General features: G+C 38.0%; 1 protein-coding gene across 4 annotated transcripts in view; it reads right to left on the reverse strand.

Annotated features, from left to right (window-relative positions):
• Window positions 1-26,014, reverse strand: part of SLC43A3 (solute carrier family 43 member 3) — a 184,435-nt gene that overhangs the window by 30,012 nt on the left and 128,409 nt on the right. For all 4 annotated transcript variants that reach the window (XM_053692280.1, XM_053692278.1, XM_053692279.1 and 1 more), the window contains 3 exons: window positions 25,643-25,782; window positions 14,865-14,977; window positions 6,641-6,805 (listed from right to left, as the gene is read on the reverse strand). In XM_053692280.1, the coding sequence (XP_053548255.1) occupies window positions 6,641-6,805; window positions 14,865-14,977; window positions 25,643-25,782 (418 nt within the window). The remainder of the gene's footprint in view (window positions 1-6,640; window positions 6,806-14,864; window positions 14,978-25,642; window positions 25,783-26,014) is intronic.

Below are 26,014 nucleotides of genomic sequence, written 5' to 3' on the forward strand. Positions count from 1 at the left end.
TCTTCTGTGAAAGACACAAGTGGACTAAACATTATGGGTGGGCATCTACAATAGGGTAAGCTGCTAAGCTCTGTCTGTCCCCAGATGAGTGATTTTCTTTTCTATTTTTGTCTAACCAATGTACTGTGGTGTATTTACTGTTAAAATTAAAATAACATAATTTATGTAAGAACTTACCTGATAAATTAATTTCTTTCATATTAGCAAGAGTCCATGAGCTAGTGACGTATGGGATATACATTCCTACCAGGAGGGGCAAAGTTTCCCAAACCTTAAAATGCCTATAAATACACCCCTCACCACACCCACAATTCAGTTTAACGAATAGCCAAGAAGTGGGGTGATAAGAAATGAGCGAAAGCATCAAAAATAAGGAATTGGAATAATTGTGCTTTATACAAAAAAATCATAACCACCACAAAAAGGGTGGGCCTCATGGACTCTTGCTAATATGAAAGAAATGAATTTATCAGGTAATTTCTTACATAAATTATGTTTTCTTTCATGTAATTAGCAAGAGTCCATGAGCTAGTGACGTATGGGATAGCAGATACCCAAGATGTGGAACTTCCACGCAAGAGTCACTAGAGAAGGAGGGATAAACTAAAGACAGCCAATTCCGCTGAAAAAATTAATCCACAACCCAAATCAAAAGTTTCAATTTTTATAATGAAAAAAAAAACCTGAAATTATAAGCAGAAGAATCAAACTGAAACAGCTGCTTGAAGTACCATTCTACCAAAAACTGCTTCTGAAGAAGAGAAAACATCAAAATGGTAGAATTTAGTAAAAGTATGCAAAGAAGACCAAGTCGTTGCTTTGCAAATCTGATCAACAGAAGCTTCATTCTTAAAAGCCCAGGAAGTAGAAACTGACCTAGTAGAATGAGCCATAATCCTCTGAGGCGGGGATTAACCCGACTCCAAATAAGCATGATGAATCAAAAGCTTTAACCAAGAAGCCAAAGAAATGGCAGAAGCCTTCTGACCTTTCCTAAAACCAGAAAAGATAACAAATAGACTAGAAGTCTTTCTGAAATCTGAGTAGCTTCAACATAATATTTCAAAACTCTTACCACATCCAAAGAATGTAAGACTCTTTCCAAAGAATTCTTAGGATTAGGACACAAGGAAGGGACAATAATTCCTCTACTAATGTTGTTAGAATTCACAACTTTAGGTAAAAATAGAAACGAAGAAAGCAAAACCACCTTATCCTGATGAAAAATCAGAAAAAGGAGACTCACAAGAAAGAGCAGATAATTCAAAAACTGTTCTAGCTGAAGAGATGTCTAAAAGGAACACTACTTTCCATGAAAGTAATTTTAATGTCCAAAGAAAGCATATGCTCAAACAGAAGAGCCTGTAAAGCCCTCAGAACCAAATTAAGACTCCAAGGAGGAGAAATTGGCTTAATGAAAGGCTTGATATGAACCAAAGCCTGAACAAAACAATGAATAACAGAAAGATTAGCAAACTTTTCTGTGAAAACAGCACAGAAAAAGCAGAGATTTGTCCTTTCAAGGAACTTGCAGACAAAAACCCTTATCCAAATCATCCTGAAGAAACTATAAAATCCTAGGAATTCTAAAAGAATGCCCAGAGAATTTATGAGAAGAGCATCAAGAGATGTCAATCTTCCAAACTCGATAATAAATCTTACTAGACACAGATTTACGAGCCTGCAACATAGTATTAATCACTGAGTCAGAGAAACTTCTATGACTAAATACTAAGCGTTAAATTTCCATACAATCAAATTAATAATTTGAGTTCCTGATGGAAAAAATGAATGTTAAGATATAAGGTCTGGCCTTAATGGAAGTGACCAAGATTGAACTGGACATCCGAACAAGGACCATATACCAAAACCTGTGCGGCCATGCTGGAGCCACCAGCAACACAAAAGATTGCTCCCTGATGATTTTGAAAATCACTCTAAAAAGAAGAACCAGAGGCGAAAAAAATATAGGCAGATTGATAACTCCAAGGAAGTGTCAATGCATACACTGCTTCCGCCTGAGGATCCCCGGACCTGAATAGGCCCCTGGGAAGTTCCTTGTTTAGATGAGATGCTATCAGATCTATTTCTGGAAGCCCTCACATCTGAACAATTTGAAAAAAACACATCTGGGTAAAGAGACCATTCTCCCGGATGTATAGCTTGATTGACAGAGATAATCCGCTTCCCAATTGTCTATACTTGGGAAATGGACCGCAGAAATTAGACAGGAGCTGGATTTAGCCCAAGCAAGTATCCGAGATACTTCTTTCACAGCCTAAGTACTGAGAGTCCCACCCTGATGATTGACATATGCCACAGTTGTGACATTGTCTGTCTGAAAAACAATAAACGTCTCTTTCTTCAAAAAGAAGCCAAAACTGAAGAACTCTGAGCATGCACGGAGTTCCAAAATATCGAATGGTAATCTCGCCTCCTGAGATTTCCAACCCCTTGTGCTGACAGAGATCCCCAGACAGCCTCCCAACCTAAAAGACTCGCATCTGTAGTGATCATGGTCCAGGTTGAATGAACCGAAGAGACCTGTAGAACTATATGATGGTGATCTAACCACCAAATCAAAGATAGTTGAACATTGGGATTCAAAGATATAAAAAGTGATATCCTAGAATCCCTGCACCAATAATTCAGCATAAAAAACTGGAAAGGTGAATGAAAATGAGCAAAGGGAATCGAATCCAATGCTGCAGCCATGAGACCTAAAACTTCCATGCATATAGCAACTGAAGGAAATAATAGAGACTGAAGGTTCCGACAAAGGGAACCCAATAAAATTGTCACTTGTCTGTTAGAGACAAAGACATTGACACAATCTATCTGGAAACCTAAAAAAGGTGACCCTTGTCTGAGGAATCAAGGAGCTTTGATAAAAAGATCCTCTAACCATGTCTTGAAGAAACAACAAAAGTTGAATAGTATGAGATTCCGCAGAACGAAAAGACTGAGCCAATACTATGAGACCGTCCATATAAGGAAACACTGAGAACCTTGAAAAGATTCTTAGAGCTGTCGCTAGACCAGAGGAAAAGCAACAAATTGGTAATGCTTGTCAAAAAGAGAATCTCAGAAAATGAAAATAATCTGAATGAAAACAGAAAATGAAGATATGCATCTATTGTATCTATTATAAACAAATAATGCCCTCACTGACCAAAAGGCAGAATAGACCATATAAACACCATTCTAAAAGATGGTACACATATGACAATTCAAAAAGATTTTCTATCTTTGGGACAATGAATAGTTTTGAATAAAACCCCCAAACCCTGTTCCTAAAATGGAACTGGTATAAATACCCCAGAAAACTCCAGGTCTGAGCAGTGCCTTGAGCCCCAACGGGTGACCAGCCGCGCTTCACAAGAACCCAATACATACAGGTCTGAAACACACTTCAGGAAAGTGTGAGCCTTACTGGAATAGCTGGAATATGTTAGAGAAAAAAAGACTTCTCACAGGCGGTTTTACTCTGAATCCTATTCTGTACCCAAATCTAAGAAGTTTTAAAAAAAGTCTAAACCCGCCCCTTACCAGCTAAGCTGGAATAATAACCGCACCTACATGCAAATTAGGGGAGCTGACTTTAATCTTTTAAATGGCTTAAATTGAATGAAGAAAATTTCCAATTATAAACATGTTACTTGGGGAAGAATTAGGATTCCGTTCCTTAGTAAGAACAAAAACTAATATAAGCTTAAGATTTAGTCTTAGAACTCAATCTTGAAGCCCAGAGTAACAGTTGAAGAATTGAATCCAATTGTGAACCAAATAATTGATTACCTTGTAAAAAAAGAAATATGGAATTTAGAAATCAAATTAGCATTCCAAGATTGAAGTCACAAAGTTCTTCTAGCTAAAATAGCTAAAGACATAGATTAAACCTCATTTGCGAAAATATCAAAAAAATGACGACACAAATGAGATTATTAGCATGTTGATCAACTTAACAATGCTAAACAAATCATAATCCGATACTTGTTGCACTAAGGTATCCAACCAGAAAGTTGAAGCAGTTGCAACATCAGCCAAATAAATTACAGGTCTAAGAAAAGTACTTGAAAATAAATCATTTTCCTTAAATAAGATACAAGTTTCCCATATGAAGGAAAAAAATAACTATTATTTGCTATAGGAATAGTAGTATGTTTAGCAAGAGTAGAGATAGCCCCATTAACTTGGGGAATCTTTCCTCAAAACTTAAAACTAACTGCCGGCAAAGGATACAATTTAAAAACCTTAAAGAAGGAATAAAAGAAATTCCCGGCCTATTACATTCCCTAGTATCAGGAACTGGAAAAAAACCTCTGAAGAAACCACAGAAGGTTAATAAGCAGAATTTAAATGTCAGCTAGTCTTAAAATCAAAAGAACTAGTTACTTCAATATCCAAAATAATCAACACCTTTTCAACAAAGAACGAATATACTCTATTTAAAAATAAAAAAGTAGATTTGTTAGTTTCAATATCTGATGAAGAATATTCAGAATGAGAAAAAACACCATCAGAGAAGGATAATTCAGTATGTGGTTGGTCATTTGAAACTTCATCAACTAAATGAGAAGTTTAAAAAAGACCTAAAAATTTTATTAGAAGGTGGGGTGGCAGACAAAGCCTTAGAATAGAATCAGAAAAATATTCTTATAAATTCCTAAGTATATCTTGTACATTAGATGTAAAAAGAATAGCAATAGATAATGCATAAATACTAATGGACTCTGCATGTAAAAGTTTATCATGATAACTTATTACAAACCATAGCTAAAGATAACATTCATAACATTAAAATAAATGAACTTAGCTTTGGTAGGACTGATATCAGTCATCAGGAATCCAATAGTATTTTCTGATACAGGAACAGTTTTTGGAATATCTTGCAATATGTAATAGAAAAAACAACATATAAAGCAAAATTATCAAATTCCTTAAATGACAGTTTCAGGAATGGGAAAAAATGCAAACAGAACAAGCCTTTAGAAACCAGAAGCAACTAAAAAATGAGACTTAAATAATGTTAAAAAATCTGGTGCCAAGAATGACGCCCAAATATTTTTTGGCGCCAAAAAACGTCTGCAACAACACGAGAGCCAAAAATGACGCAACTACGTGAAAACTTCCGGCGTCAACTACGACGCCGGAAATTCCGTCATTCAAACGTCAATCTCGCGCCAAAAAAGTCTCGCACCAAAAATGACGCAATAAATTCTAGCATTTTTTGCACCCGCGAGCCTAACAGCCGGCAATTTAAAGAAAAAAAGTCAATTGAAAATTTAGGTAAGAAAAATATTTTAATTCATATGCATTTTCCCAAAAAAAATGAAACTGACAGTCTGAAAGAAGGAAAATAAACTGATTGACCTGAATCATGGCAAATATAAGTATAAAACATATATTTAGAACTTTACATATAAAGTCCCAAACCATAGCTGAGAGTGTCATAAATAAAAGATAAGACTTACTTACCCAAAGACACTCATCTACATAAAGTAGATAGCCGAACCAGTACTGAAACGAGAATCAGTAGAGGTAATGGTATATAAGAGTATATCGTCGATCTGAAAAGGGAGGTAGGAGAAGAAATCTCTATGACCGATAACAGAGAACCTATGAAATAGATCCCCTAGAGGAAGACCATGGTATTCAAATAGGCAATTTGACATTCACTGCACTCTGAGAGGAAAACCGGGCTTCAGCCTGCTGCAAAGCGCATATCAACGTAGAAATCTAGCACAAACTTACTTGACCACCTCCATGGGAGGCAAAGTTTGTAAAACTGAATTGTGGGTGTGGTGAGGGGTGTATTTATAGGCATTTTAAGGTTTGGGAAACTTTGCCCCTCCTGGTAGGAATGTATATCCCATACGTCACTAGCTCATGGACCTTGCTAATTACATGAAAGAAAAAGAGCTTTTACTTAACCTTTTATAATGAAAAACTTGAAAAGTCATGATAACAATGTTAAAGCACTTGAAACTGATGCAGCATAGCTGTAAAAAACTGCCTAGAAAATATCACCTGAACATCTCTGTGTAAAAAATGAAGATATTTTACCTCAAATTTCCTAAATATTCACTCCCCACTGTAAAGAGATTTTAAGTAGCCAGTCAGGATGCTTGTCCCAGGACTTGCAAGGGAGTGTGCATCTGTCATGTACAGACACAGTCATGTTATTTTCCTATTCAGTTTAACTAAGTTCTATGAAATCTCATTACAGCAAAGGCAAAGCAATACCTCAGCAAGGCTAAAGCTGATTGGCTATAGTTTTTGTTTGTTTTTTCAACTTGCAGCTGTACAATAGCTGAATTATAACTGTTTACACAGAACTTACTCTGGTGAGCTTAGGAAAATTTGAGGTAAAATATCTTCCTTTTTTTACATAGAGATGCTCAGGGGATATTTTCTTGTGAGCTTTTTACAGTTATGCTTCATCTCTTTTAAGCGATTTAGTATCACATCCCTTTAAGATGTTTAAATAGTGTGCCTTCATATGAATGATAGAAATGTCTGGTGATGTCACTTTAACATTATACAGATTATAAACATCTGGACAGTACAGATAGCAATATTGTTGAATAACTAGGATAACTGTAGACTTTCTCTTAACAATATTAGAAAACATACAAACCTATTTGTGTATCTCCCTTGCTGAGATGTGTTAGTGTTGGATTGAGAGTTCCAATAAACATATAATGACGAAGCTGCATGATCGAGAGCCAAATCAAGTGATAGAAGAATAGAGAAGAGAATACGCAGCTCCAGAATGATGGAACTTCAGATTGATCTTTTAGAGCTGTACAATGATAATAATAAAATATATATATTTGTTATTGTGCATCCTCTCATGTGATGATAAATGTGGCAAAAACAACAACAAATACAATAAAGGCTTTAAAGGGATATGATGCCCATAATTTTTTCTTTCATGATTCAGATAGAGCATGCAATTTTAAATAACTTTCCAATATATTTCTATTATTTCATTTGTTTTGTTCTTTTTGTATCCTTTGTTGAAAAGTATACCTAAGGTAGACTCACACGCTGTTGATTGGTGACTGCACATATGTGTTTGAAATTGTATGATCTATCTGAATCATGCTGGTTTCATGTCCCTTTAAGGAAACCATATTGGAGTTGGAAATGTAAACAAAAAAGAAAGGTGTGCATAATGAGAATACAAATACTATGACCACCTTTATTTGCTAGCAAATTAACCGCTAGATTTAGAGTTCTGTGTTAGCCGTCAAAACCAGCGTTAGGGGCTCCTAACGCTGGTTTTGGCCGCCCGCTGGTATTTAGAGTCAGTCAGGAAAGGGTCTAACGCTCACTTTGCAGCCGCGACTTTTCCATACCGCAGATCCCCCTACGCCATTTGCGTATCCTATCTTTTCAATGGGATCTTTCTAATGCTAGTATTTAGAGTCTTGGCTGAAGTGAGCGTTAGAAATCTAACAACAAGACTCCAGCCGCAGCAAAAAGCCAGGAGTTAAGAGCTTTCTGGGCTGACGCCGGTTTATAAAGTTCTTAACTACTGTGCTCTAAAGCACACTAACACCCATAAACTACCTATGTACCCCTAAACCAAGGCCCCCCCACATCGCCGCCACTCTATAAAAAAAATTTAACCCCTAAACTGCTGACCGCACACCGCGGCAACCTACGTTATCCCTATGTACCCCTAATCTGCTGCCCCTAACACTGCCGACCCCTATATTATATTTATTAACCCCTAATCTGCCCCCCCAACGTCGCCGCCACCTACCTACAATTATTAACCTCTAATCTGCTGACCGGACCTCACCGCTACTATAATAAAGTTATTAACCCCTAATCCGCCTCACTAACCCTATAATAAATAGTATTAACCCCTAATCTGCCCTCCCTAACATCGCTGACACCTAACTTCAAGTATTAACCCCTAATCTGCCGACCGGACCTCACTGCTACTATAATAAATCTATTAACCCCTAAAGCTAAGTCTAACACTAACACCCCCCTAAGTTAAATATAATTTTTATCTAACGAAATAAATTAACTCTTATTAAATAAATTATTCCTATTTAAAGCTAAATACTTACCTGTAAAATAAACCCTTATATAGCAACAATATAAATAATAATTATATTGTAGCTATTTTAGGATTTATATTTATTTTACAGGTAACTTTGTATTTATTTTAACCAGGTACAATAGCTATTAAATAGTTAATAACTATTTAATAGCTACCTATTTAAAATAATTACAAAATTACCTGTAAAATAAATCCTAACCTAAGTTACAATTAAACCTAACACTACACTATCAATAAATTAATTAAATAAAATACCTACAATGATCTACAATTAAACCTAACACTACACTATCAATACATTAATTACATAAAATACCTACAAATAAATACAATTAAATAAACTAACTAAAGTACAAAAAATTAAAAAAGAACTAAGTTACAAAAAATAAAAAAATAATTTACAAACATTAGAAAAAGATTACAACAATTTTAAGCTAATTACACCTACTCTAAGCCCCCTAATAAAATAACAAAGCCCCCCAAAATAAAAAAATGCCCTACCCTATTCTAAAATAAAAATAGAAGAGCTCTTTTACCTTACCAGCCCTAAAAAGGGCCTTTTGCAGGGCATGCCCCAAAGAATTCAGCTCTTTTGCCTGTAAAAAAAAAAACATACAATACCCCCCCCAACATTACAACCCACCACCCACATACCTCTAATACCTCTAATCTAACCCAAACCGCCCTTAAATAAACCTAACACTAAGCCCCTGAAGATCTCCCTACCTTATCTTCACCATGCCGGGTATCACTGATCCGTCCAGAGGAGCCTCCGAAGTCTTCATCCAAGCCCAAGCGGGGGCTGAAGAAGTCCATCAGGCTGAAAAGGTCCATCATCGGGCTGAAGAGGTCCTTCATCGGGCTGAAGTCTTGATCCAAGCGGGCACTGAAGAGGTCCATCATCAGGCTGAAGTCTTGATCCAAGCAGGCGCTGAAGAGGTCCATCATCGGGCTGAAGTCTTGATCCAAGCGGGCGCTGAAGAGGTCCATCATCGGGCTGAAGTCTTCTATCAAGCGTCATCTTCAATCTTCTTTCTGGCCGACGACTTCCCGACGAATGACGGTTCCTTTAAGGGACGTCATCCAAAATGGCGTCCCTCGAATTCCGATTGGCTGATTGGATTCTATCAGCCAATCGGAATTAAGGTAGGAAAATTCTGATTGGCTGATGGAATCAGCCAATCAGATTCAAGTTCAATCCGATTGGCTCATCTAATCAGCCAATCAGATTGAGCTCGCATTCTATTGGCTGTTCCGATCAGCCAATAGAATGCGAGCTCAATCTGATTGGCTGATTGGATCAGCCAATCGGATTGAACTTGAATCTGATTGGCTGATTCTATCAGCCAATCAGAATTTTCCTACCTTAATTCTGATTGGCTGATAGAATCCTATAAGCCAATCGGAATTCGAGGGACGCCATCTTGGATGACGTCCCTTAAAGGAACCGTCATTCGTCGGGAGGTCGTCGGCCAAGATGGATGTTCCGCGTCGGCGGGATGAAGATGGATCCGGAAGAAAGAAGATTGAAGATGCCGCTTGATAGAAGACTTCAGCCCGATGATGGACCTCTTCAGCGCCCGCTTGGATCAAGACTTCAGCCCGATGATGGACCTCTTCAGCCCGATGATGGACTTCTTCAGCCCCCGCTTGGGCTTGGATGAAGACTTCGGAGGCTCCTCTGGACGGATCGGTGATACCCGGCGTGGTGAAGATAAGGTAGGGAGATCTTCAGGGGCTTAGTGTTAGGTTTATTTAAGGGGGGTTTGGGTTAGATTAGGGGTATGTGGGTGGGGGGTTGTAATGTTGGGGGGGGTATTGTATGTTTTTTTTTACAAGCAAAAGAGCTGAATTCTTTCGGGCATACCCTGCAAAAGGCCCTTTTAATGGCTGGTAAGGTAAAAGGGCTTTTCTATCTTTATTTTATAATAGGGTAGGGCATTTTTTTATTTGGGGGGGCTTTGTTATTTTATTAGGGGGCTTAGAGTAGGTGTAATTAGCTTAAAATTGTTGTAATCTTTTTCTAATGTTTGTAAATTATTTTTTTATTTTTTGTAACTTAGTTCTTTTTTTATTTTTTGTACTTTAGTTAGTTTATTTAATTGTATTTATTTGTAGGTATTTTATGTAATTAATTTATTGATAGTGTAGTGTTAGGTTTAATTGTAGATAATTGTAGGTATTTTATTTAATTAATTTATTGATAGTGTGGTGTTATGTTTAATTGTAACTTAGGTTAGGATTTATTTTACAGGTAATTTTGTAATTATTTTAACTAGGTAGTTATTAAATAGTTATTAACTATTTTATAGCTATTGTACCTGGTTAAAATAAATACAAAGTTGCCTGTAAAATAAATATTAATCCTAAAATAGCTACAATGTAATTATAATTTATATTGTAGCTATATTAGGGTTTATTTTACAGGTAAGTATTTAGCTTTAAATAGGAATAATTTATTTAATAAGAGTTAATTTATTTAGTTAAATAAAAATTATATTTAACTTAGGTGGGTGTTAGGGTTAGGGTTAGACTTAGCTTTAGGGGTTAATAAATTTATTATAGTAGCGGTGAGGTCCGGTCGGCAGATTAGGGGTTAATACTTGAAGTTAGGTGTCAACGATGTTAGGGAGGGCAGATTAGGGGTTAATACTATTTATTATAGGGTTAGTGAGGCGGATTAGGGGTTAATAACTTTATTATAGTAGCGGTGAGGTCCGGTCAGCAGATTAGGGATTAATAATTGTAGGTAGGTGGCGGCGTTGGGGGGGCAGATTAGGGGTTAATAAATATAATATAGGGGTCGGCGGTGTTAGGGGCAGCAGATTAGGGGTACATAGGGATAACGTAGGTGGCGGCGGTGTACGGAGCGGCAGATTAGGGGTTAATAATAATATGCAGGGGTCAGCGATAGCGGGGGCGGCAGATTAGGGGTTAATAAGTGTAAGGTTAGGGGTGTTTAGACTCGGGGTACATGTTAGGGTGTTAGGTGCAGACTTAGGAAGTGTTTCCCCATAGGAAACAATGGGGCTGCGTTAGGAGCTGAACGCTGCTTTTTTGCAGGTGTTAGGTTTTTTTTGCCAGCTCAAACGGCCCCATTGTTTCCTATGGGGGAATCGTGCACGAGCACGTTTTTGAAGCTGGCCGCGTCCATAAGCACCGCTGGTATTGAGAGTTGCAGTGGCTGTAAATTATGCTCTACGCTCCCTTTTTGGAGCCTAACGCAGCCCTTCTGTGAACTCTAAATACCAGAGGTATTTAAAAGGTGTGGGAGAAAAAAAGCACGCGTAGCTAACGCACCCCTTTGGCCGCAGAACTCTAAATCTAGCGATTACTGAACTATTAGGAGCATTGTGCTGTAGTGAGACTAGGATCGTGGTGTGGTCAGCTTGAGAGTTTAAAGTAAGGGGTTATTGCTTCATGTTATAATTTGAAAAGCTGAGCCATGTGCAGTTCTCTATAAGATGGAAACTGAAATATGCAATGGAGTTGTTAAACACATAGAGGTGAAGGGTCACTAGTCTTAAAATTACATCCTCTAGTGCAGACATCCTTAAAGGGCCAGTAAACCTAGAAAATAATGTTATATAATTCTGCACATAGTGCAGAATTATATAACATTATATTAGTGCTAGCTTTATACAACCTAATATTGCCGCTGGACTTAAGAGGGTTATTCAGACCCGCCCTCTGTGCTCTACTGAGCGGGTCTGGTTTTCCCTCAGAGCGCATCTGGCCAGCTGTATAGTCACAGCCCGGCCCGACCGCGCCATTACACTCAGTGCAGCTCGCTCATGCTCTGCCTGACAACGAGAGTGAGCTACACTGAGTGTAACGGTGCGGTCAGGCAGGGCTGTGACTATACAGCTGGCCAGATGCGCTCTGAGGGAAAACCAGACCCACTCAGTAGAGCTCAGAGGGCGGGTCTGAAAAACCCTCTTTTTTTATAAAATTCCAGCGGCAACATTAGGTTGTATAAAACTAACACTAATATAATGTTATATAATGCTACACTATGTGCAGAATTATATAACATTATTTTCTAGGTTTACTGGCCCTTTAAACTTGGCCCTCCAGAGGTTTTGGAACTACATTTCCCATGATACTCAGCTAGCTAGCATGTCTTTTTTTTTTTTTTTTAACTATAATGGCCCTTTAAGCTTTCTTAGCACACATATTTATGAGTCTTGCAAGCTCTGTGAATTAGCTAGAGGCAGAATGCAACTTAAGTTACCAACATGTCAGCTCTCCTATTTCCCTGAGGGCAGGTGCTACACTGAGAATTTCTAAGTGCTTATTTTGCATGAAAACAAGTAAGTTGTTTGCTGGGTTTTCTTTGTTTGTTTTTTACACAATCTGTTTATTTTTATGTTTACTTTGATTTATATTTGTTTGTACTAAAGGAGCACTGTTTCATATCCCTTTAAAGGGACATTAAACCCCAAAAAAATATTTCATGATTTAGATAGAGGATGCAATTTTAAAACAACATTCTAATTTACTTCTATTATCTAATTTGCTTTATTCTTTAGATATCCGTTGTTGAAGAAATATCAAAACACATAGTTGAGCCAATCACACAAGGCATCTATGTGCAGCCACCAATCAGCAGCTACTGAGCCTATCTAGATATGCTTTTCAGCAAAGGATATCAAGAGATTGAAGCAAATTAGATAATAGAAGTAAATTAGAAAGTTGTTTAAAATTGAATATTATTTCTAAATCATTAAAGAAAAAAAATTGGGTTTCATGTCCCTTTAAGCACCTATTTAATCAATGGAGCAGAATCTATCTCAGAATCTCTCTTTTCTCTGTGTCTAGAAACGGTTTCGCTGTGAAGGATAGAGACATCACAAAAAATGCCTTTAAAACCCTACAGGACAAACTAATTACAACAAAACGTTTTAAAACAGTTAAAGAGAAATAATATATCAGCTTTGATACAGCGAGGCAAGATACTTCCCAGGAACAACAGAATCGTTATGATTTCTGCATTCTAGAATGCTCAGAAATACAAAAGGCCAGTCCCTCGACACAACTTTGCTTCTACCCAGCAAGATTAATTTACTTTGTATAAATCATTTACAAAATATCTTTACTAGTAATTATTGTTTTTCCATGTTATTCGTAGATCATGTTTGATGTGCATGATATCATATGTTGGACACCTCACGCAACTGTAGATGTTAAAGGGACAGTTTAGTCCAAAACAAACTTTCATTATTCAGATAGGGCATGTCATTTTAAACAATTTCCAATTTACTTCTATCACCAATTTTGCTTTGTTCTCTTGATATTCTTAGTTGAAAGCTAAACCTAGGAGGTTCATATGCTAATTTCTTAGACCTTGAAGGCCGCCTCTAATCTAAATGCAATTTGACAGTTTTTCACCACTAGAGGACGTTAGTTCATGTGTTTCATATAGATAACATCTAGCTCATGCACATGAATTTACCATGGAGTGAGCACTGATTGGCTAAAATGCTAGTCTGTCAAAAAGAACTGAAATAAGGGGGCAGTCTGCAGAGGCTTAGATACAAGGTAATTACAGAGGTAAAACGTGTATAATTATAACTGTGTTGGTTATGCAAAACTGGGTAATGGGTAATTAAGGGATTATCTATCTTTTAAAACAACAAATATTCTGGTGTTGACTGTCTCTTTAATGACAGGAACATAGATTTGCTTAAAAAGAGCGGTGAAGCGATGCTTAACCCTTTCCTGCTGGGACTTATTTGTCTATATAGGAACAAAGTTCTGATGTAAACAAAAGAGTAAAATTTTGAAATCACTTGATTGTTCATGCAATCGCATAATTTCAATGATGGGATTGCATCAGAGGGGAGTGCCTATGATGCTAGGCACGCCCTCCAGCCTGCGATCCCATATAGGAAGCAACTAAGGTTTCAGGATAGTCGAACGGTTAGGATGTTCCATACTGTCCTAATGGAGCTAAAGCCCAGCACAGTTTGGACAGCATAGAACGTCCTAACAGCGGGAAGGGTTTAATCCATTTCCAACAAGATCATGGGGTAGATTTATTAAGCAGCGGATGCTGCTTTCTAAACCAGAGGTTTCAGGTCCGCCTGAAACCTAAGTTAAGAAGCAACGGTTATAATATCGGGATGATTGACACCCCCTGCTAGCGGCCAATTGGCCGCGAATGTGCAGGGGGCGGCATTGCACAAGCTACAGCGAATCATGTCCGCCTGGCATTTGATAAATCTACACACTAGTCTTTACGACGAGGCCCCCTCTGCAACCTCACAATTGTCTATGAATCTGGGTAACTGAGTATTAAAGGGATATAAAACCCAAAATGTTACTTTTAGGATTCAGATAGAACACACGATTTAAAACAACTTTACTTCTGTTATCAAATTTGCTTCATTATTTGGTATCCTTTGTTGAAGGAACAGCAATGCACTACGGGGAGCTAACACTTCGGGTGAGCCAGTGACAAGAGGCATATACGTGCTTCCACCAATCATTAGCTAACTTCCAGTAGTGCATTGCTACTTCTGAGCCTACTTAGGTTTGCTTTTCAACAAAGGATACAAAGAGAATTAAGCAAATTAGATAAGTAAATCTGAAACATTTTGGGTTTCATGTCGTTAAAGCCTAAAAAATAGGTATTAGCGCTGAATCAATTAATATTTTGCTATGACATCTAGTTTCCCTACCTGACTCCTATATGTCAGAGTTTTGTAGAAGGTATAAGAATATCATTAGTATTTTATTGTATGAAAACAAATACTGTATTTTAGATAAAGATGCTTACCTGGTTTAATAGGTATGTTTTCTGACTTGTCTATTGTTTTTATTTGTGTGTCTTCATCATTATGTACTTCTGTGGTCTTGGTAACATCCGCATAATGTTTTCCACACTGCAGACTATTATACGGTAGAGAACAGAGAAATTTGAGCAATAGAATGTGAAACAGATCTGTGTAGCAATGACTATTAATTAAACAAATTTAATGGGGCCCATTTATCAAGCTCCGGATGGAGCTTGACGCCCCGTGTTTCTGGCGAGCCTTCAGACTCGCCAGAAACACCAGTTATGAAGCAGCGGTCTAAAGACCGCTGCTCCATAACCTGTCCGCCTGCTCTGAGCAGGCGGACAGACATCGCCGCAATTCAACCCGATCGAGTACGATCGGGTTGATTGACACCCCCTGCTAGCAGCCGCAAATTTGCAGGGGGCGGCGTTGCACCAGCAGTTCACAAGAGCTGCTGGTGCAATGCTGAATACGGAGAGCATATTGCTCTCCGCATTCAGCGATGTCTGTCGGACCTGATCCGCACTGTTGGATCAGGTCCGACAGACCTTTGTTAAATAGGCCCCAATTTGTTTAAAGCTGACACTTATAAAATAAAAATATATTTGCATTTTGGTTTTTGCTACCATTTACTCTAATGACTAACATAGCTTCATTTTTTGTATCTGACTACTGAACTGTTTATATAGGGCTAGATTACAAGTAGGGCACTAATTATAGCACAGGACAGGATAAGTAGTATCGCTTGATCACGCTAACATTAGCACGTGGCTTGATATTACAAGTCCATGGTAAAACTGATTTACCAGAGAAAGGTTAGTGTGGCCGCCATCGCTCTTGGACAACCTATACTTTCGATAGCTATTGCAACCCGAGCTGAATAGAGCTCATATTAAAAGTTTAAAGTTATAGGTTGCACTCGAGAATAAGCCGAATTAGCGCTAGAATATTTAGCATGACTTGAGAACTGAAGTAAAGTGTAAGGGTTAAGAAAGAAGTTTCACAAAACACATCAAAACATATTAAAATTAAGATATTACATTCATATATACACTTTTTAATAAATATATTATTTATACGTTGATAAAAATTTTTTAAAAAGGAATATGGTATATGGCAATGTGTTTGGCTGAAAAGGGCTCCTATATATATATATATATATATATATACCTATATATATATGTCCAATTTTGTGTATGCATTCATGTCTATATATGTATCTATATGTACAGTGGGGCAAAAAAAGTATTTAGTCAGCCACCAATTGTGCAAGTTCTCCCACTTAAGAAGATGAGAGAGGCCTGTAATTTTCATCATAGGTATACCTCAACTATGAGAGACAAAATGTGGAAACAAATCCAGACAATCACATTGTCTGATTAGGAAATAATTTATTTGCAAATTATGGTGGAAAATAAGTATTTGGTCAATATCAAAAGTTCATCTCAATACTTTGTTATATACAGTATCCTTTGTTGGCAATGACAGAGGTCAAACGTTTTCTGTAAGTCTTCACAAGGTTGTCACACACTGTTGCTGGTATGTTGGCCCATTCCTGCATGCAGATCTCCTCTAGAGCAGTGATGTTTTGGGACTGTCGCTGGGCAACACAGACTTTCAACTCCCTCCAAAGGTTTTCTATGGGGTTGAGATCTGGAGACTGGCTAGGCCACTCCAGGACCTTGAAATGCTTCTTACGAAGCCACTCCTTCATTGCCCAGGCGGTGTGTTTGGGATCATTGTCATGCTGAAAGATCCAGCCACGTTTCATCTTCAATGCCCTTGCTGATGGAAGGAGGTTTGCACTCAAAATCTCACGATACATGGCCCCATTCATTCTTTCATGTACATGGATCAGTCGTCATGTTCCCTTTGCAGAGAAACAGCCCCAAAGCATGATGTTGCCACCCCCATGCTTCACAGTAGGTATGGTGTTCTTTGGTTGCATCTCAGCATTCTCTCTCCTCCAAAGACGACGAGTTGTGTTTCTACCAAACAGTTCTACTTTGGTTTCATCTGACCATATGACATTCTCCCAATCCGCTTCTGGATCATCCAAATGCTCTCTAGCATACTTCAGATGGGCCCGGACATGTACTGGCTTAAGCAGGGGGACACGTCTGGCACTGCAGGATCTGAGTCCCTGACGGCGTAGTGTGTTAATGATGGTAGCCTTTGTTACGTTGGTCCCAGCTCTCTGCAGGTCATTCACTAGGTCCCCCCCGTGTGGTTCTGGGATGTTTGCTCACCGTTCTTGTGATCATTTTGACCCCACGGGGTGAGATCATGCGTGGAGCCCCAGATCGAGGGAGATTATCAGTGGTCTTGTATGTCTTCCATTTTCTAATTATTGCTCCCACAGTTGATTTCTTCACACGAAGCTGCTTGCCTATTGCAGATTCAGTCTTCCCAGCCTGGTGCAGGTCTACAATTTTGTTTCTGGTGTCCTTCGACAGCTCTTTGGTCTTCACCATAGTGGAGTTTGGAATGTGACTGTTTGAGGTTGTGGACAGGTGTCTTATATACTGATAACAAGTTCAAACAGGTGCCATTAATACAGGTAATGAGTGGAGGACAGAGGAGCCTCTTAAAGAAGAAGATACAGGTCTGTGAGAGCCAGAAATCTTGCTTGTTTGTAGGTGACCAAATACTTATTTTCCACCATAATATGCAAATAAATTCTTTCCAAATCAGACAATGTGATTGTCTGGATTTGTTTCCACATTTTGTCTCTCATAGTTGAGGTATACCTATGATGAAAATTACAGGCCTCTCTCTCATCTTCTTAAGTGGGAGAACTTGCACAATTGGTGGCTGACTAAATACTTTTTTGCCCCACTGTATATCTATCTATTTATCTATCACCTAGATTACAAGTTTTGCACTATAGAAGGTTTGAAACTAATGCAACAAAAGTTGCATTATTTCACCCTCCATAGCGCTGCATTACGAGTTTTGAAAAAGCCGCGTTGTGCCGGCAATATGGTTGCATTGAGCTCCATACCGCACAAAATACAAGTGCTGCTTTGACGTGCTCGTGCACGCTTTCCCCATAGACATCAATAGGGAGAGCATGTTAGAAAAAAACCTAACACCTGCGATCACGGAATGAAAAGCTCCGTAACGCAATCCCATTGATGTCTATGGGGAAAAAAAAGTTGTGTTTAAACCTAACACCCTAACATAAACTCAACGTCTAAACACCCCTAATCTGCTGCCCCTGACATCGCTGACACCTAAATAAATCTATTAACCCCTAATCTGCCGCCTTGACATCGTTGCCACCAAAATAAATCTATTAACCCCTAATCTGCCGGCTCCCGATATCGCTGCCACTATACTAAAGTTATTAGCCCCTATTCCCCCGTACCCCAACATCACCCACACTATAATAAAGATATTAACCCCTATTCCGACGCTCCACGACATCCCTGCCACTAAATAAAGTTATTAACCCCTAAACATCTGGCCTCCCAGATCACTGCCACTAAATAAACCTATTTACCCCTAAACCCGCCAGCCCCCCACATCGCCAAAAACTAAATTAAACTATTAACCCCTAATCCTAATACCCCCCTAACTTTATATTAAAATGACAAGATCCCTATCTTCAAATCAGCCAATAGAATTTCAGTAGCTCTCATCCTATTGGCTGATTTGAACAGCCAATAGGATTTCAGTAGCTCTCATCCTAATGGCTGATTTGAATTTCCAAAATCAAATCAGTCAATAGGAATGCAAGGGACGCCATTTTGAAAAGGCTCCCTTTCATTGAAGATTCAGTGTAAGGCAGCGACTGTATGAAAAGGATGCTCCACGCCGGATGTCTTTAGGATGGACCGCTCCACGCCGCCGGTAGGAAGAAAGAAGATGCCGCCTGGATGAAGATAGAAGACGCCGCCTGGATGGATAAAGATCTCGCCACCTGGATGAAGACTTCTCGCCGCCTGGATGAGGACTTTGCCGCCTGGAGGAGCATGGATGTCCGGACTTCAAAAACTGTAAGTGGATCGTCGGGGGTTAGTGTTAGGTTTTTTAAACTTTTTTGGGTGGGTTTTGTTTTTAGATTAGGGTTTGGGCTATCTTATAAGAGCTAAATGCCCTTTTAAGGGCAATGAAAAAGATCTAAATGTCCTTTTAAGGGCAATGCCCATACAAATGCCCTTTTCAGGGCAATGGGTAGCTTAGTTTTTTTTGTTAGAGTTAGGGAATAGGGGTTAATAACTTTAGTATAGGGGTTAATAAATGTTATTAGTGGCGGCGATGTTGGGAGCGGCAGATTAGGGGTTAATACGTTTATAATAGTGTTTGCGATGTGGGAGGGCCTCAGTTTAGGGGTTAATAGGTAGTTTATGGATGTTAGTGTACTTTGTAACACTTTAGTTATGAGTTTTATGTAACAGTTTTGTTGCGTAAAATTCATAACTACTGGTCTCAGATGGCGGTACGGATCGTGTCGGTATAGGCTGTAATGCAAGCTTTTTAGCCTCACCGCAAAATTCATAATGGCAGTACTATGGGAATCCCATGAAAAACTTAATTTTTTTGAGTGCAGGACTGATGTTGCATTACAGGCTAAAAGGCTTGCGGTACACCTATACCGATAAGACTCGTAATGGCTGCGTTGCTGTTTTAACCCTGAAATGGCCATTTTTTCAGCATTAAAACACGAACGCACAACTCGTAATCTACCTGTATATATATATATATATATATATATACACATATATATATATGCGGGGCATTGCCCCAAAGTAATCAGCTCTTTTACCTGTAAAAAAAAAAGTACAATACCCCCCCAACATTAAAACCCACCACCCACACACCCAACCCTACTCTAAAACATTAACATTTTAGCACCCACAAGATTGCGTAACTTCAATAAACCTGGTATAATTAAGGATAAAACACACTGGTTACAACAAAAACCCGGCACCTACAAATGTGGGGTATCAAGATGTGGCATGTGCCAATATGTAAATAGAGAGATTACCTTTACCAACTCAGGGGGTGACATTACATTCAAACAGAAATATAAGAGCAACTGCAGTACCACCTATGTAGTTTACTTGCTAAAATGCAGCTGCAATTTGATTTACATAGGAAGAACCAAAAGAAATATACGTACAAGGCTGGGAGAACATGTCAATAATATAAAAAATGGCCTCATGACACACAGTGTGCCAGAACATTTCAAATTACATCATAATTCAAATCCTGCATCCCTTAAAATCCAAGTCATAGACTGGATACCCCCCAATATATTTCCAAACAGGCTTCTAACACTCAGACGCAGAGAATCATGGTGGATTTACCAACTTAACACCATGCAACCATCAGGTCTAAACCTAGAATTAGACCTGCAAGCTTTCATGTAGCTTTATTTTTAAAAAAACATTTTTTTTTTTTCTTTTTTTTTTAAAAAAAAAAAAAAAAAAAAAAAAACAAAAAACACAATATCAGATTTTTAATTTTAGTGTATACAACTACAAATTGTTTTTAAGATTCTTTCTAGTTTTTAACAAACAAGGTTTTTTAACATAAAGTTTATTGTCTATTTTCTTATCTATGTTCATATTTTAATGTTTACTATAGCATTCAAGGTGGTAACACTGAACAAATCCTATATGTTTTTCAAACATACAATAATGCAAAGCTTTAACAAGCTCACCTGCCAATCAGTATCACCACACTCTGACTGGCTGGTAACTAATCATGCAATTAATGGTCCCTTTTATAAAGCCGGTAGGCACCATGCTTGCAACACTTCTAATTTTTCATCTCTTGAGAAAGTCTGGGCGTCCTCAGACGAAACGCGTAGAGTTTGTTTCATAGCTGTATGTTATATTATAACACAGTTTGGATGTAAAGATACCTTTATATGCAGATTTTATTTGTGCCTCTTGTAAGTAGCCATTTGTATGTGTGCACTTACACTGAATTAAAGAATACTACACTTGAATTGGGCTGCGCCTGTCTTTGCTTTCTTTTCACAGACTACTCTAAAACCCACCCAATCCACCCTTAATAAAACCTAACACTAACCCCTTGAAGATAACCCTACCTTGAGAAGTCTTCACCCAACCGGGCCAAAGTCCTCAACGAAGTCGGGCGAAGTGGTCCTCCAGACGGGCAGAAGTCTTCATCCAAGCCGGGCAGAAGAGGTCCTCCAGACGGGCAGAAGTCTTCATCCAGACGGCATCTTCTATCTTCATCCATCCGGAGCGGAGCGGGTCCATCTTCAAGACATCCGACGCAGAGCATCCTTCCTGGTCGACGACTACCCGACGAATGAAGGTTCCTTTAAGTGACGTCATCCAAGATGGCGTCCCTTCAATTCCAATTGGCTGATAGAATTCTATCAGCCAATCGGAATTAAGGTAGGAAAAATCCTATTGGCTGATGCAATCAGCCAATAGGATTGAACTTCAATCCTATTGGCTGATTAGAACAGCCAATAGTATTGAGTTCACATTCTATTGGCTGTTCCAATCAGCCAATAGGATTGAAGTTCAATCCTATTGGCTGATTGCATCAGCCAATAGGATTTTTCCTACCTTAATTCCGATTGGCTGATAGAATTCTATCAGCCATTCGGAATTGAAGGGACGCCATCTTGGATGACCCGCAAAAGGCCCTTTTAAGGGCTATTTGTAATTTAGTATAGGGTAGGGCTTTTTATTATTTTGGGGGGCTTTTTTATTTTATTAGGGGGATTAGATTAGGTGTAATTAGCTTAAAAAACTTGTAATTATTTTATTATTTTCTGTAATTTAGTGTTTGTTTTTTTCATACTTTAGATAATTGTATTTAATTGTATTTAATTGTAGTTAATTTAGGGAATTAATTTAATTGTAGTGTAGTGTTAGGTATAATTGTAACAGGTTAGGTTTTATGTTACAGGTAAATTTGTCTTTATTTTAATTAGGTAGCTATTAAATAGTTAATAATTATTTAATAACTATTCTACCTAGTTAAAATAAATACAAAGTTGCCTGTAAAATAAAAATAAATCCTAAGATAGCTACAATGTAACTATTAGTTATATTGTAGCTATCTTAGGGTTTATTTTATAGGTAAGTATTTAGTTTTAAATAGGAATAATTTAGTTAATTGTAGTAATTTTATTTAGATTTATTTAAATTATATTTAAGTTAGGGGGGGTTAGGGTTAAGGTTAGACTTAGGTTTAGGGGTTAAGAACTTTAATATAGTGGCAGCGACGTTGGGGGCGGCAGATTAGGGGTTAATAAATGTAGGTAGGTGGCGGGGATGTTAGGGACGGCAGATTAGGGGTTAATAAAATGTAACTAATGTTTGCGAGGCGGGAGTGCGGTGGTTTAGGTGTTAATATATTTATTATAGTGGTGGCGATGTCCGGTTCAGCAGATTAGGGGTTAAAATATTTCTTATAGTGTTTGCGATGTGAGAGGGTCTCGGTTTAGGGGTTAGTAGGTAGTTTATGGGTGTTAGTGTACTTTTTAGCACTTTAGTTAAGAGTTTTATACTACGGCGTTAGACCATAAAACTCTTAACTACTGACTTTAATATGCGGTACCAGTCTTGACAGGAGAGGGTCTACCGGTCACTTTTTGGAAGACTCGTAATACCGGCGCTATGCAAGTCCCATTGAAAAAATAGGATACGCAATTGACGTAAGTGGATTTGCGATATTTTCGAGTCTGGCCAAAAAAGTGAGCGGTACACCTGTACCTGCAAAACTCATAATACCAGCGGGCGTTAAAAAGCAGCGCTGGGACCTCTCAACGCTGCTTTTTAAGGCTAACGCACAACTCGTAATTTAGCCGTTTGCTTTTTCAGAAGAAAAGTTTTCCTGCATTTTTCCCCTAGATAAGCCAGATGCCTCATAAATAGTTTGTAAGATCCACAAGAGAGAACTTTATGGCCTATGGTCAGTTTATTGCCCCAACCTTTCAGCACAGAGAATATTTTTAACCCTTGCACCCATTTAACTGAGGAACAGCCCACATCATGTAGACCTTGTTTAGCTAAATAGCTATAATAGACTAGATCTCTAGTCCTGCATCACCTCTGTTTAACAGCCAGACAGAAAATGTAGCTTTCCTTTTGTTACCCAAACCTCTTTACTACTGGGACTTTCAGATAAGAACTTGCCCAAAATAACGGAGCATTTTTAGCATTTTTGCAATCACTCCATTTAAACAGAAATACAGTCTTGTTTTTTTTTATTTACCTGTCAAAACTATTTTTTTTTTTTAAAGTAGACAACCCAAGGTATTGATCTAGGCCCATTTTGGTATATTTTATGCCACCATTTCCCCTTCAAATGCGATCACATAATTTTTTTTTAACTATTTCACAAACTTTGGGTTTCTCACTGAAATTATTTACATACTGCTTGTGCAATCATGGCACAAATGTTTGTAAATGCTTCTCTTGGATCTCCTTTGTTCAGAAATAGCAGACATATATGGCTTTGTCATTGTTTTTTGGTAATTAGAAGGCACCACACTTCTATTATTCCTGGCAGTGAAAGGGTTAATCGGGTAACGTGTAAGGTTAATTTTAGCTTAAGTGTAGAGATTACCCTCCCACCTGACACTTCACACCCCCAGATCCCTACCTGATCCCTCCCAAACAGCTCTCTTCCCTCCCTCACCCCCACCACCATCTTAGGTACTGGCAGACAGTCTGGCAGTATGGAGATTTAAGGCATCTTAAAATATTTTTTTATCATTTTAATATTTTCTGCAGTGTAGGATCCCCCTTACCCTCTAACCTCCCTGATCCATCCCAAACAGCTCTCTAACCCTCTTCCCTCTAACTAGTGTCTGCCATCATAGGTACTGAAATCTGTCTGCCAGCACCCATAACCCACTATATATATATATATATATATATATATATATATATATATATATATATATATATATATATATATAAATTAATTATGTAGTGTAGTGGTCCCCCCACCTCCCCTCCTCCAGAGCCCACCCCATCCTTTTTCTGTAGTGTAGGGGCATCCCACTCCCTCCCGACTCGGCTTCTGAACCACCAACCCGTCTCCCGGATTTCCTCCCACATTTCCGCCGACTCAAACAGTTTATCGTTACAGACATAGTGTCACCGTCTGTAACGATATGGCATCTGCCTTCATATGGAAGCGGAGCACCGGTTCCATATGAAGACAGATGTGATGAGCTCAGGAACTCCAGCTCTCCAGCGATGAGCTCAGGAACTCCAGCGATGCTTGAAAAAGGCTGTTTTAAACAGCTGAAACGCGTTGCTAACTCCTTGCTACCTTGAAGATTTCCCCAAGTTCACTTTTGTAGTGGACCGCAAAGCCAACATCTGATTTGATCTACAAACATAACGCTTGAAAGGAACATTAAGCGTTTCCACAAATAAACCGCAAACTACTGCTAACTCCTTGCTACCTTGAAGATTTCCACAAGTTCACTTTTGTAGTGGACCGCAAAGCCAACATCTGATCTGATCTACAAACATAACGCTTGAAAGGAACATTAAGCGTTTCCACAAATAAACCGCAAACTACTTAGTCCTTTTTTTCGGATCTCCAAGAAACAACAGAAGCACACTTAATAACAGCCAGCAAGAAGGAACCTGCTGACACCTGCAAAGGGAAGTACTCTGAAAGAAAGAGAGTACGGAGCTAACTTCCTGCTATTTGGAAGATTTAGGAGTGGTAACAGTAACCACACACCATTGCAACTATTCCAGCATTCACTCCACCACGAACACACAGTGTGGACAAAATGCACTAAAAAAAAAAGGGACAACACGAAAATCAAAACAACAGAGATAGACAAACAGGAAAAACTGCTAAAGACACCTGTAACTGTGAGTACATTAAGAAAGTTCATGTAAAAAGCGGATCACGCCAATCACAAAGCAGTACTCTATAACTGTACTTTTGCCGACTCCAAAAACTTGCCTAGTGACACACCCACACATAAACATTTACGAAGGACATAACAGCGAAGCTTAATAAGCAGTTCATTGTCGAGCATTCAATTGCCGCAATAAAGACTTCCACTCTTTTAACACTTACCAGCTTAAGCAGTATACTGCTATTTCCAGGTTCTCTACAAAAAGACTTTCATCCTTTCAGTATTTTACTAAATTATTTTATGTAATCTTTTATATGTTTAAGGCTGATACTATTGATGAAAATTGTTTGTATGTTTTTATTTTTACACTGAAAAAAATATCACTAAACATTGCAAATACTCTTTGTGAATACTTTATTGTATCATAAATTGCGCCACATCAGATCCACAAATAATATCTGCAATCTTTACCTAGGCTCAAATCTATCCAGACATATATAAATATATTAACTTGCTTATTCAATACATCTATGAGATTATAGCATATTATATTGATTCATCCGACTCATGTTTTTAGGTTGGCCAACCTATTTGTTTTAACTATCTGTTTTAAATATTTGTTTTAACTAACAGTGATTTAGACTATATTTTTATTTCAAACTTTTAGATCTAACTGTTTGTATCTATATTTTGTTCAAAATAAACAGAATTTACTGATTCAAATTACATAGTAAGACTATCTTTCCATATCGGGTAATTAAGCAGTAGCGCTTAAGAGTCTTATCCTTCCCAGAATTTACTTACATTTGAAGTTTTTGAGATTACTTCTTTTAGACTCAATAGCTTTTACCCCCACAGCGCATAGTTTATTAACCCATCTCACCACATAAGAGCCCGGCCCACTGAGCATTTTCCCTGTATGCCTTATTGCCTGACAATACTTACCCATATTGGTATCCCTTAGGCACAGGGTAAGGAATATGTTTTTTTGGCATCAGAAAAATAGTTCTTAAAATATGTAAAATGCTGAAAGCGGAGAAACTAAAAAAAATGATGCGTAGAGAAATTCCTTTCTGATATAATACCTATGTAAAGAAAGAACAAAATGAAGTACATCTAAAGCGTGAAGTTTGAAGCACAATTAAACATATAATTTGTATTGAATTTAGACTCTAGAACAATCTCTATTAACATAATGTATATACTTTTTTTATTTATATTTTGATTATTTAAAAAAAAAAAAAAAAAAGGCAGATTATCAGCAAAAAATGTAAACGTTGCCATAGACAGTAGATACCATTTTTTCAACACAGATGT

The sequence above is a fragment of the Bombina bombina genome, chromosome 9 (genome assembly GCF_027579735.1).
Source record: "Bombina bombina isolate aBomBom1 chromosome 9, aBomBom1.pri, whole genome shotgun sequence".
Taxonomy (NCBI): domain Eukaryota; kingdom Metazoa; phylum Chordata; class Amphibia; order Anura; family Bombinatoridae; genus Bombina; species Bombina bombina.